Here is a 13,189-nt window from a genome sequence, read left to right as displayed (position 1 = left end):
AAAGGCAACCCACAGAGTCGGAGATTCTGAGATGACTTGAGATCTCTCCCGTCCCATTGGCAACATTGGATTGTCTGATGAGCCAAAGGCCAATCAGGTACCAACCTTGCTACCTGGGCCAGGGAGCTACCAGTGTGTCCCCACTCCCCTTCCCCACGCCCAGGCTGCCTTTTCACAGGTTCTTGCCTAATGAACCTGAACTTGGCCTCCCAGGCAAGTTCAGGCAGCCAGCAATTTGGTAAGTAGGTAAGACTTACATTTCAGTCCCTGTCCAAGGCCCCGCTGGTTGTGACCATCCATCACTCAGACTCAGAATTCACCTTCCAGGAGGTCTTAGTTCCCACTCTGAGTTTCTGAGGGGTTGGTAGGCAAGGGGGCCACTGCCCCCGACATGCCAGCCTCCCAAGCTTTAACTGGTCCTGGGTTCCTTAAGTCTGTCTGTCCAAGTGAGAGAGTCTAGCCAGGTACCCAGCCCTCCTCTGGAGATCTCCCCCACACCCCCAGTTAGGATCTGTCACAGGTCTTTGGAAATGGCTCCCTTTATCGAGGCACTGCCCAGATAGCTCTGGTGCCCGGTGGCACCCAAGCCACAAATGCAGATGAGCCCAACTCCTGCTCCTGCAGGTGGGAGCAGCAGCCGCTGCACAGACAGCAGCAGGGTTACATTTGCATGAGCTTTGCATGTAACTGTGGGTTTATTTTTGGAAGGGGGAAGGGCAGGTTGGGATTGGTGGGTAATCTTGTTCCCGGGGAGAAATGTCAATCAGTGCTGCCAAGACACAAGCTGCCCACCCGGACGGAGGAAGGTTCAGCGCAGCGACAACCGCACACAAAAGGCTGCCAGGCAGAGTGGCTTTTGATTCCTCCCGAGCAGTGGGAAGCGGAATTGCTTCCGATTGTTCACCCCAATGGAATGACTCAGCCTGCCAGCGATTTCCCTTTCACTCTCTGCCTTTCCACCGAATCCAAGTGCACTTAATTGAGAGCTGCGTGGGCTTCTGCTCCCAGCCCACCAGCAAGCCGCGCCCCCCCCCCCCCGCCCTGCACCTCAGCCTCAGCCTCCCCTTACACCGCCCCCGCCCCCCGCCCCCCCTCCTCCCTTCTCGCCTCTTTCCCATTCATCTGTTCACTCAGAAAATATGGATTGAGCTGCACATGCAGCCCTGCAGGCTCCAGAGGTTTGCAGACGGGCTGAGATGATTAACTAGTTCAAAGGCTGGCCCCTGCCCCAGCCCTGGCCCGACGACCCTCCCTTCCCCCCTCATCTAGAGGAGCAAACCGGGAAGAATTCCAGATAAGGGAAAGCAGTGTGTACAGGGGCGGGGCTGAGGGGGAGTCAGGGAGTCGCCATAAAAGGGGGATCAATTAGCCCTGGACACGTGCCCCATTCAGCCCCAGAGGGAGCTCTGCTGGGGAGCTGGCGGACCGCCCACCAGTCTGGTGCAGCCAGGGGCCCCCAGCCCCAGCCAGCAGATGCCTGGGGACAGCTCTCTGGGCTCTGCAAGTCCCAGCTGCCCTCCTGGAGGCAGAGAGGCAGGTCTGGTGCCACCGGGAGATTGGGGGCGGGGGAAGGGAGTTTTTCCTAAAGCACCTGCTCTTTTTTTTTTTAATAGACAAACTCTCTCTGTCACCCAGGCTGAAATACAGCGGCACGATCACAGCTCACTGCAGCATCCAACCCCTTGGCTACTGAGTAGCAGGACTACAGGCATGTGCCACTATGCCCAGATAATTTTTAGATTTTTTTTTTTTAGAGACAGGGTCTCACTGTGTTGTCCAGGCTGGTCTCAAACTCCTCAGCTCAAGCAATCCTCCTGCCTCAGCCTCCCAAAGTGCTGCAAGCCACCGTACCTGGCCAGGACCTGCTCTTTTCATTTCAAGACAAGTGAGGACCTAGTTCTAGCATCTTTCCACAGTGCTTTATAATTTCACAAGCACTTTGGCTTCAATTCATCCAGCATGCCCTGTCCTTCTTACTATGCTCAGGCATTTTTATTAAATATATATGAGATTTCATTTAACCCTAGCAATAGCTGTGAGTTGGTATCAATTGTGCTTATCTGACACCTAAGGAAATAGAGGTGCTGAAAGGTTGAATCTTATGCAAGATGCCAAAACAAATCCTTCATTCTGGAATCCTTTGCCCAGGGCCTAATGTGATAACGCAGGTAGAGTGTGTGCTGGGTCTGGGGTCTCAGCCGGCTGGGCCCAGAACATGAAATGAGTGTCCCAGAGCAGGAGTGAGGCAGAACCAGAATGAGAACTCGGGTTCCCCGACTTCCCACCTAGCACCTCTCTGTTACCCGGCTGCCCACAAAGGACAGAGGGTCTGCACGAGCAGGGTCTCAGCAGCAGCCGACAGAGAAGCGGGAGGAAAGGGTATAGGACAATGCCAGAAACAAGGAGACCCGACAGCCTGGACAGCATCTTCCACTGGGGTGTCTGGGGGGGGGGTGCAGACGAGAGAGTAAGAACTTTCAGCTCCTTCTGCATGAAACAAAAAATTAAAAGCCACACACGTGCTGGGGGCAGAGGGCAACTGGCCCTAACTCAGCGAAATCCTGAGACTCTTGCATTTTCAGTTAAGTTAGTGCTACCTTTTAAACTTGTCTCATTGAAGTGCGCGTAGCTGCCCTATCTCTCAGCCAGATCCTTGGAAACAGAAACTCTGCCTTTATGTCTTTTGCTTGGTCCAAAACTTTGAGCAGGGCCACTTGTTGAGAAGGAGGTAAACGTACTCCTCCCTGGGTGACCAGTTGACTTAAAGTCTAAGTGACAAACATTTGGGTGGAAACGAGACTTGGATTCTGGTTGTATAGACTTGGCTTTGGCATCTAAGTATGTTGAGAATTCCGTTTAGGCCCCACGTCTCCCCACCCCGCACCCCCATGCCTCACCTTCCCTTCTTCGAACCAGGTCAGTAGTCCCTGGGCCTCCCTGTGAGCTGATTTTTTAAAAAAATGTTTGTTGAGCACCTATTATGTTCTAAGCACTGTGCTCAGCACTCTGTGCTCCAGAGAAGCTTTAGCCCCGTCTCTGCCTTCAAGGAGGTTTAAAGATAATCGGGGAGGCAAACCTATACCCTGCAAAGTTAGATAATGCAAGAGCTGCCTGCACGCTGGAGGCAAAAGGAGCTGAGCTCTGAGAAGCAAGCGTGGCCCGGAGGGGACTCCCTGTCGTCCGTCCAGAGCAGGGAGATGGGGCAGGCCTGGCAGGGGCTGCGTTCTTCCTTTGGAAAGGCAGCTGAGGCTCCACGATGAGACTCGGGTTCTTCGTGAGGGGTCCCGCTCCCCTTCTCGCACTCACAGTGACGTTTGCCACGTGGCATGCCCCGAGGGACGATGTGAATGCAGAATAGGGAGTGCGACAGTCTCCAGGTTCCACAGGTGGAACCGAGCACGGCTCAGATTAGAAGTCTCCTGGGGAGCTGACGCCCACCCAGAGGCATTTCCAAACCACCCCATGGGAGAGCCTCTGTCTGCTCTAACACGCCGCCGTCCTGCCGCTGGAGCACGCCACGCTCCAGTCCCCACGCTCCTCTTGTCCCTGCCCTCGCCCTGCCGTGATGCCGCGTGGTCTCGGCCAGCTTCCACACGCGCAACTTTGCCGGGCTCTGCAGCTGCCCACCCACCCCGCTGCCCGCCTACTCCCCGTCACTCCCGGGGTGCCTAACACGCTTTGCCAATGGAACGTCTTCCACCAAGCACCCGTTCTCCACCCCCTCCTCACCCCAAACCGGCTCCTCTTGTGGCTTTTCACTTCTCCATAAATGTGGCAACTTTCTGCTTCTAGTTGCTTTGATGAAAACCCTGGAGTCGTCCTCAATGCCTCTCTCTCTCTCTCTCTCTCTCTCTCTCTCCCACTCCCTACAACCAATCCTTTAGCAAATCCTATCAGCTGCACCTTAAATTACATCTGAAACTGGCTGCACAGCTTTACCGTGGGCCAGTTCTATTAGTCACTCGCCTAACGGCCCACCACTTCCACCGGGCCCCTCCGCAGCCTCTCCACCCAGCAGCCAGGGTGACCCTCCCCGGCCCAGGGCAGATCAAGGTGTCAGCTGCTCCCAGCCCTCCAGGGCTCCTCATCTCACGCACCTGCCAGCGCCCACCTTGCTAAGGATTCTTCAGCCAGGCTGGTCTCACACCCAAGTCCCCTCTGCCTCAGGGACTCAGGGCCTTTGTACTTGGGGCTGCTTCTGATAATCTCTCTTCCCCAGATGTCCATGTCAGCTTGAGGTCTCTTAAATTCCACCACCTCCCAGAATTCTGTTCTCTTGTCCCTGCTCTGGTTTCCCCAGGGCATAGGCATGGCAGGCTGCGGTAGACACTGATTTGCTTTGTTTGTTTTTTTTGAGACAGAGTCTCACTTTGTTGCCCTGGCTAGAGTGTCGTAGCTCACAGCAACCTCAAACTCCTGGGCTCAAGCAATCCTCCTGCCTCAGCCCCCCGAGTGGCTGGGACTACAGGCATGCGCCACCATGCCTGGCTAAGTTTTTCTATATATTTTTCGTTGGCCAATTAATTTCTTTCTATTTTTTAGTAGAGACGGGGTCTCACTCTTGCTCAGGCTGGTTTCGAACTCCTGACCTTGAGTGATCCACCCGCCTTGGCCTCCCAGAGTGCTAGGATTACAGGCGTGAGCCACCGCGCCCGGCCACTGATTTCTTTATGGCCTGTGCACACCACAAGGAACCTCAGTCCCAGGCGTGCAGAGATTGTGACTGTGTGAGTCACTGCTGGGTCTGCCCTGCTTAGAACGGAGCCTCTCGTGAAGCGGGTTCTCTGGTTTGTTGAATTAGTGGACAAAGGATGAATGAGCCGAGGGCCAAGGCGTGGAGACAGAGCTGGGCTTCCGACGTGCATTTCTCTGCCGCCCAGGATCAGGCAATCAGAATAACTACCCCTTAATCACCATCGCGATGGTGCAGTGACTGTCCCCATCCCAGCCTGACTTCTGTCCTGTGTCTCCTTCCAGGCCCATGGCTCTACCGGGCTCTGTGAGGTTCTTGCTATGACCGCAGTCCCCTCGAGGAGCCAGGACCGCTTCCCGCTGCCACAGCCCCTCCAGGCGCCCGCCCGGCCCAGCCCTCCCTCGGCCCCGGGTCACCATGGGCAGCGTCAGCAGCCTCATCTCCGGCCACGGCTTCCACAGCAAGCACTGCCGGGCGTCGCAGTACAAGCTGCGCAAGTCCTCCCACCTCAAGAAACTCAACCGCTATTCCGACGGGCTGCTCAAGTTCGGCTTCTCCCAGGACTCGGGTCATGGCAAGTCTAGCTCCAAAATGGGCAAGAGCGAAGACTTCTTCTACATCAAGGTCAGCCAGAAGGCGCGGGGCTCCCACCGCCCAGATTACACGGCGCTGTCCAGCGGGGACCTCGGGGGCCAGGCCGGGGTGGACTTTGACCCGGCCACCCCACCCAAGCTCCTGCCCTTCTCCAATCAGCTAGACATGGTGAGCGGGGCCCTGGCAGGGGTGGGTGGGGCGGAAAGGCAGGAGAGAGCGAACGGGGGGTGGACAACATAAGGGGCTGGGGGAGTGGTGGCCCGAACGTTTAGACTCCCAGAAGACCGAGCGGAAGGGCGAGGGCAGGACTGTTCGGCCACACCGCCGAGATCAAAGGTCGGGCAAAGACATTCAACCAGAAGTCTCAGGTCAGCTTTTGAGCAAAGTGCAGAGAGGAAGCTGAGCTCTGCAGAGGTGTAACCGGACCGTGCAGGTGGGGTGCGCGGTGGCATCTGCGCAGGCGCAGGAAGGAGGGGGTGCTCTGGGAGGGTCTGGAAGGGACGCAGTAGCTCCTCGCTCAAGCCGGGCCCAGAAGCATCTTTGACTGAATAAGGGCTGAGATTTTGTCACCATCTATCTAGCACAGGTGAGGGCGAAAGAGTCCTGGGTGCTCAGAAGTCCACCCTCATGCCAGCTCCAGCACGCTGGGTCCCACCAGTGGACACTGAAAATGACTGTCCTGTTCAGTCCCCGCCCCTGCCCTGGGGGGATGAACCCACTGCTTTGATTTACTAGGAAAGAGCCGTCTATGTTTGCGTAGAGCTTTCAGCTTTTCAAACTAAAAGGCTTGTAAACTTGGAGGCACTCTACCAGTGGAAATCAGGCTTTTAAAAAAGGATTGTTATTCCAAGTTCCCCTCCCTGCCCTGCAGCCCTGTGAGGAGGCCACAGTCTGTGTTCCCACTCCAGGCTAATGGGAGAGCCGGCGGACGTGAAGAGGGGTCACCAAGCTCGTCCAGCCTAACACCCTGATCCCAGCACACAGAGACCCAGGAGGGCTGGGACAAGCTGGTGGCAGGTTGCTATTTCCTAGGACAAGGGGCCCAGGTCATCGTTTAAGGACATCCCCTGGGGACAAAGGATTTTCTTTCTTGAGAGAGATTTGCCGTATTTGGCTGCTTCAGAGCAACACACGACGTCTGCTGTGGGTACCAACCAGGCGGACTGTCACATGGGCTCTATGCGGTCGGCTGGCACTCGTACCCACAGGGAGGGACAGGTGGGATGGGTGCTCTGCGGAGGCTCACGGTCTCTCTGGTCCTTTTCCTCCGCAGGGCTCCGAGAAGGGCGCGGCGAGGCCCACAGCCTTCAAGCCCGTGCTGCCACGGTCAGGGGCCACCCTGCACTCGTCCCCCGAGAGCGCCAGCCACCAGCTGCACCCCGCCCCTCCGGACAAGCCCAGGGAGCAGGAGCTGAAGCCCGGCCTGTGCTCCGGGGCGCTGTCCGACTCGGGCCGCAACTCCATGTCCAGCCTGCCCACGCACAGCACCAGCAGCAGCTACCAGCTGGACCCGCTGGTCACCCCCGTGGGGCCTACCAGCCGCTTCGGAGGCTCGGCCCACAACATCACCCAGGGCATCGTCCTCCAGGACAGCAACATGATGAGCCTGAAGGCGCTGTCCTTCTCCGACGGCGGGAGCAAGCTGGGCCACGCCAGCAAGGCGGACAAGGGCCCCGCGTGCGTGCGCTCCCCCATCTCCACGGACGAGTGCACCATCCAGGAGCTGGAGCAGAAGCTGCTGGAGAGGGAGGGCGCGCTACAGAAGCTGCAGCGCAGCTTCGAGGAGAAGGAGCTCGCCGCCGGCCAGGCCTACGAGGAGCGGCTGTGGCGCTGCAGGGACGAGCTGGAAGGCGCGGAGGCCAAGTGCGGCAAGCTGAAGCAGGCCTCGCAGAAGAGCCAGCGCGCGCAGCAGGTGCTGCACCTGCAGGTGCTGCAGCTGCAGCAGGAGAAGCGGCAGCTGCGGCAGGAGCTCGAGAGCCTCATGAAGGAGCAGGACCTGCTGGAGACCAAGCTCAGGTCCTACGAGAGGGAGAAGACCAGCTTCGGCCCCGCGCTGGAGGAGACCCAGTGGGAGGTGAGGCCGCGCAGTGCTCTTGGGCCTGGGCAGTCGGTAGTTTGGCGACCATCTCCCCCTTTCCTCCTGGTGCCGGCCAATCGTGCGCAAACGCCAGCCGCACAGGGGGCTAAAGGGCCACCGGCTTTACCACCCGAAGAAGGGGCTCTGGTAAACCATTTTGGGGAAGCACTTAGCTCTGAGCTTCCTACTCTCCCCACCACACCCTCGTGGCCCCCAGACTTGAATTTCCTAACCCGGTCATTGGCTGGGAAGCCGGAACCCAGGGAACCCAGACCCAGCCTCACTGCACCTGCTCACAGAGGCCCCAAAGCAAGACGGGCAGTGCCTGAGTCCTTGCAAGGCCCGAGAGACCATAACTTGTCTTAGTTGCTTTTGAGGGAAGGGACCCCGCCCACTATTAAGTATTGTCACAGCAGGCCCCACGCCCGCCATGGCCCCGGCCACGCCCGAGATGTACAGCGCATGCTGGCGTGGGCACCCAGGCTTGTCGGTCAATCTGGAACCCAGCTGGATGTGGCTGTGACCTTGTTCCCAGGTTGTCCCGTCAGGCTATCTAGTAAAATGATAGATAATAATTTATATAACATATTTATGATATAATGATAATAATGTAGAAAGTGTTTATTAAGTGCCAAGCCCTAGGTTCTCTCCTCTATTTCCTGCAATACCCCAGTAAGTAGGTACTATTACTAATCCTCAGTGTACAGGCAAGAAAACTGAGGCTCAGAGAGGTTATACTAGAATCAGCTAGTTAAGAGACTAGTCCAAGGTCTGCGATGTGTATATATTAGGTATCGGAGCCAGGCTTTGCTCCCAGTGGCGTGATCGCTGCACCCTGTTGCCACCATGTGACATGTCCAGGATCACCCGGGTCGGAAGTGGTGGAGCTGGGACTCAAAGCCAAGTCCACGCCTCGACTATCATGAAGTGACTGTCGGCTTGGCCTGGGAAAGATGCACTTGGTCTCAACCGAGCATCGTGGGCGGGGCTGAATCTTCTCTGGGACGGGGCAGTGTTTCTCGGAAAGCGAGGGGGAGGGAAAGAGAGGACATGGCAGGGTGGCTTCCGGTCTTATTCCAGGAGTGCCTTCTGTAGGGCCTTGAGACACGGCCAGCCAGACCGGCCCTGGTCTGTGACCCCAAATGGCCAAGACCCCGGAGACACAGGGGCTGATCAATGGCTTTGGTTCTCATCGTTGCTCTTGGTCCAGTTTTGGAGGGGACAAGAGTAGAATTGGTGACGGAGGGCCTGGGGCAGCACTCAGTGGCTCGTCACTGGGCAGGTAGGTGCTGGGCTCTGTCTTGGAGCCAGTGTGGTGCTTGTGGCAGTGGGTGCATGACATAGTCTTTGCCCCCGCCCCTGCAGAGAGGAGAGAGGGGGGGCTGGGTGTGTGCAGGGGTGAGGTTGGGGCATGGGCATAGCGTGGATGATAGAAATCTGGCTGGCACGGACACCAATACCATCGGTGCTCAGTGTGGGTGACAGCTGCCAGCAGTGGGCAGATGCACCCAGCCATGGCTGATCTGCACAGGCTGCGCTGGTGCTGTGAGTGGGGGGCCCGGGTTGGGGGTGAGGGAGGCACGCAGACAGACCAGGCCGGACGCAAGCATGGAAAGACCCTCACAGAGGGGCTTGGCTTCCACAGTCCTCCGGCCCACCGTACCGGGTGGGGACACTCACCTCTTGGCGCTCTGTCCCCGTCCCCCGTCCCCGGCAGGTGTGCCAGAAGTCAGGCGAGATCTCCCTCCTGAAGCAGCAGCTGAAGGAGTCGCAGACGGAGGTGAACGCCAAGGCCGGCGAGATCCTGGGCCTGCGGGCGCAGCTGAAGGACACGCGGGGCAGGCTGGACAGCCTGGAGCAGAAGACGCAGGAGCTGGAGGGCGCCCTGCGCACCAAGGGGCTGGAGCTGGAGGTGTGCGAGAACGAGCTGCAGCGCAAGAAGAACGAGGCGGAGCTGCTGCGGGAGAAGGTGAGCCTGCTGGAGCAGGAGCTGCTGGAGCTGCGCGCCCAGGCCGCGGTGGCCCGCGAGGTGGCGGCCTCGGCGCCCGCGGCCTTCCCGGAGGACATCCCCGCGCTGCAGCGGGAGCTGGAGCGGCTGCGGGCGGAGCTGCGGGAGGAGCGGCAAGGCCACGACCAGATGTCCTCGGGCTTCCAGCACGAGCGGCTGGTGTGGAGGGAGGAGAAGGAGAAGGTGATCCAGTACCAGAAGCAGCTGCAGCAGAGCTACCTGGCCATGTACCAGCGCAACCAGCGCCTGGAGAAGGCCCTGCAGCAGCTGGCCCGCGGCGACGGGGCCGGGGAGCCCCTGGAGATTGACCTGGAAGGGGCTGACATCCCCTACGAGGACATCATAGCCACCGAGATCTGAGAGGCCGCCCGGGGGGAGCGAGGCCTGGGGACCCGGCCCTGGGAGGCAGGAGCTGAGCCCGTTCGAAGAGGGCTCCCCTCCCCAGCACCCCTGCTCAGTGGCTGCAGCCCCTCTGATGGAAGCCACCCCTGGGGGCACAGGCCCAGGGCCCTGAGTGTCGGGCAGGGTTGCAGGATGGCCTTCCCTCCCGTGTCTGACGTCCCAGCGCTTACCAACCCTGCGGCCTGCCGGACCTCGGGCCCTGACTGCTGTGGCTTCCCCAAAGGATGGGTCCAGGGACCGCCATGCCTCAGTTAAGGGCTCCCCTAAACCTGCCTTTGTTCAGAATAGTTAGAGAAACACGCCACCAGGGAAGGTGGCCACTGCCCTGAAGCCACGCAGCCAGGCCAAGTGCGAAGCTCCCCTTCACCTCTCATCCCAAGCCCCTTCTCCCCCGTGGACACACCGGAATGCCTTGGGAATAGAAAGAAGCCATTTGTGACCAGAAGCCTTGGAGCCTGGCCCGTCAGGAGCTGAGCTGCTTTTCCTGTGGCCTCAGACAGAGGGCTGGCAGGGGCTCTGGAGAGCCTGGCCCAGCACCGGGGCTGTCCCGACCCCAGCCAGCCACAGGAAGGAGGGGACAGCTGGGCAGACAGAGGGGGTCAGAGGGAGAAACGAAGTCGTGTCAGCCAGGGGTGGGTGGGGACCAGCCAGACCCTGGGGCCCAGCGCTGCCTGCTGGTTCCCAGTAGCCGGAGCTGAGAAGCCTTGGGACAGTTGGAGGCCTTTGGCCTCAGTGCCCAACCTTCCAAAAGCCATAGGCACTGAGGCCCTGGGGTGGGCTCTGGGAAGGGAGGGTCCAGGGCACCGTGACACAGAGTGGGTGGCTTTCCAGTCGTCCCAGGGGAACCTCCGGATCCCTCCAGCTGGGGCTAGAGGCAGGGTTTCCCCACCTGGTTCGGAGTTGCCCGGTGGCTACTCTGGAATGTTATTTCCTTCCCCAAATCAAGGTTTTACTTGGATGCAGAATGACCCGTGTCCACTGAGTGCGCATGTGTGATCTGGGCGTCTCCCTCCTTTGCCTGTGGCTGGATTCAAAAGTGTGCTGTTTCCCCTCCGCCTTTAGTGCCAAGTTCTGGGTCTGCACGGGTCAGGACGGGTCCCCAGAGTCGCCGTGGGCCAGAGCCCTGGGCAGGGAGAAAAGAGGAGGCGCACGCAGCAGTACGCACAGCCCCAGGCCACCACTGCCCTGTCCTCCTTCCCCTCGAGCCCCCAGCACTCCCAGACTGTAAAGAGTCCCGACGGCAGCAGCGTTTCTCAGGGGCCCGGGCAGTGCCCCGGCGAGGCCGGGCTTTCCCTCCCGAGCACGTGCAGAGCTGGAGGTGGGGGGAGGAACGTGGACAAGGTAGAGTTTTGGAGTTGCTTGGTTCAGGGAATTTTCTTTTTCTTTCTTCTTCTTCTTTTTCCTTTCTTGTCTGTCTGTCAGAGGCAAGCCAGGCCCAGCAGGCTGTTGTCTGTTCTATATTTGACTCTAGCCACAGCTGCTGTTCTTAGGACAGCCAGCCCTGCTGGGTCCTGTGCCTCCCGCCTGCCTGCTGAGCCGGTGGGGACAGTCTGGGACTCGACAGTCTGAGGCCATCCCCAGTCCTGTCTCCCCGGCACTGGGGGTGGCAGCCGGAGGGGGGGCACCTCCCTTCCTGCCCACCCCACTCATGGGGCCCCACAGCCCTTCCCTGGGTGAGAGTTGAGGGCAGGGCCACCTTCCCTGTGCTAGGCTCTGCTGTCTGGTCCCCGGGCTATGCCGTGCTGGTCCTGCTGTCCACAAATGACAGATGAGGGTTCTGGAATTTCAAACCACAGCTCTTAGTCACAGGCTAGATTTAAACCTGGAATCCACAGGCCAGAAGCCCCTCCCTGCATGGAAGGCAGTACCTCCACAGGGCATGGCCCCGACCCCGAGTCAAAGACGTCCCATTCTTGCCCCATGTTCCCGCCAGCCTGTGCCTTGTTGGAGTCCTTCCCCCGTGAGACTGCCCCGTGGAGAGAGAGAAAGGGGCTGGCTGCCCCTCCCCAGAGCCCAGCACCCTGCCCACAAGACGTCGCCTGGGAAGAAGCAGGTCCCAGGCCCAGTGTTGGAGCCCGTGTGTCACTGTGGGGTGTTGGTACCTCCGCCCACAGGGGAGCTCAGCCTTCTTCGTGTCTCCATGGCCCTGCCCCAGCCCCCCCCGGAAGTCCACCCAGGCCCTGCCCAACACCCCAGATGGCAGATGGCCCAAGGGTGGCCGGGGTGGCCCAAGGTGGCTCCAGAATGCAAGTGTCCTGTTTCCCAGTGACCTCGCCTTCCTGTGGATTTTCTTCCCTTCCCCATCCGAAAGCATCCTCACTATTCTTGGACCACGCCAGACTCCACCTCTCTGGAAGGAGGCTCTGAACAGCGGGGGCCCCAGGCCTCGGTGGGCTTGCTGCCCTTCCCTCTGGGCACTCCGTCTGGCACGCGTGCCCACTCAGCTCCCCAAAGGATGCCTGGCCTAAAAATACTCCAGCCGTCTGCAAAGAGAGAGTGTCGTTCAGCACCACCTCACCCAGGAAGGGACTCTGCCTCTGGGCCTTGGAGCGGCCAGGCTCTCGGGACAGCCTCAGGGGCACCTGGCAGGTGCCAGGAGCACCCAGCCCCCATGGGCACCAAGCTCACATGGGGCTGGGAGTGGGGGCATCTCTCCGAGAGGCACTCACAGAGCCTCTCGTTGCTGGCGCCAGCCTGGACCATCTCTTAGGTGAGACAGTTGCCCCAGCATGAGCCAGGCTGGCTGGCAGAGCAGTGGCTTTGGGAGAAGGGTGTCCCTGTGGGCCCTGAGTTCTCACCCGGTACTGCCAGGACAGGAGGCTGCGCCGCCCGGGCCACTGGGCCTGAGCTCCTCACCTGTCGTGCAGGTGGCCTTCACGCTGTGCCTGCTGGGAAAGCTGGAACCCTCGGCAGAGAGGAGCCCCGGATGGACTGGCATTTGGAAGAAGATGTACATAGTTATTTTTCTCTCTATCGTTTCTTGTTTGGCTTGGTTTGCTTTTGACAGCTTCATTCGATTTTTATTTTTGACGTCACTTTTTGGCCATGTAAACTATTTCTGGTAATCTTATGTTTTTATTTATGAATAAAGAATGCCATTTCTCATGCCCTCCAGAGCCACGTCTGTCTGCCCTCGCCACCCTGGCATGCCCGCGCTGCAGCGTGGCGGCCCCCTGGGACTCTCCCTTTGGAACAAGGCGGGTGATGACGCCCCTTTCCACCCGCGAGGGGATGCAGTGGGAAGTGTGGGCCCCCGGGTGACAGAGACATCAGGCTGGCTCCTGTCCCCCAACCCCTCGACCTTACCCTTGAAATGGGAGGAAAGGGGGCGAGGGAGGGGACCCTGCAGAGTCAGGAGCTCCTCCCCCAAAGAGAGGCCGCCTCTCCCGACTCACCCCACCGGCTGCCGCCTCGC

General features: G+C 59.5%; 1 protein-coding gene across 1 annotated transcript in view; it reads left to right on the top strand.

Moving 5' to 3' along the window:
* LZTS1 (leucine zipper tumor suppressor 1) overlaps window positions 1–12,903 on the top strand; it is a 43,741-nt gene extending 30,838 nt beyond the window's left edge. The window contains exons 2-4 of the mRNA XM_012785092.3: window positions 4,978–5,455; window positions 6,561–7,361; window positions 9,082–12,903. Coding sequence (XP_012640546.2) covers window positions 5,111–5,455; window positions 6,561–7,361; window positions 9,082–9,732 — 1,797 coding nt within the window. The 5' untranslated portion in view covers window positions 4,978–5,110 and the 3' untranslated portion in view covers window positions 9,733–12,903. The remainder of the gene's footprint in view (window positions 1–4,977; window positions 5,456–6,560; window positions 7,362–9,081) is intronic.
* Window positions 12,904–13,189: the final 286 nt, after the last annotated feature.

Source organism: Microcebus murinus, chromosome 24 (genome assembly GCF_040939455.1).
Source record: "Microcebus murinus isolate Inina chromosome 24, M.murinus_Inina_mat1.0, whole genome shotgun sequence".
NCBI lineage: Eukaryota > Metazoa > Chordata > Mammalia > Primates > Cheirogaleidae > Microcebus > Microcebus murinus.
This window is presented reverse-complemented; position numbering and strand designations above follow the sequence as displayed.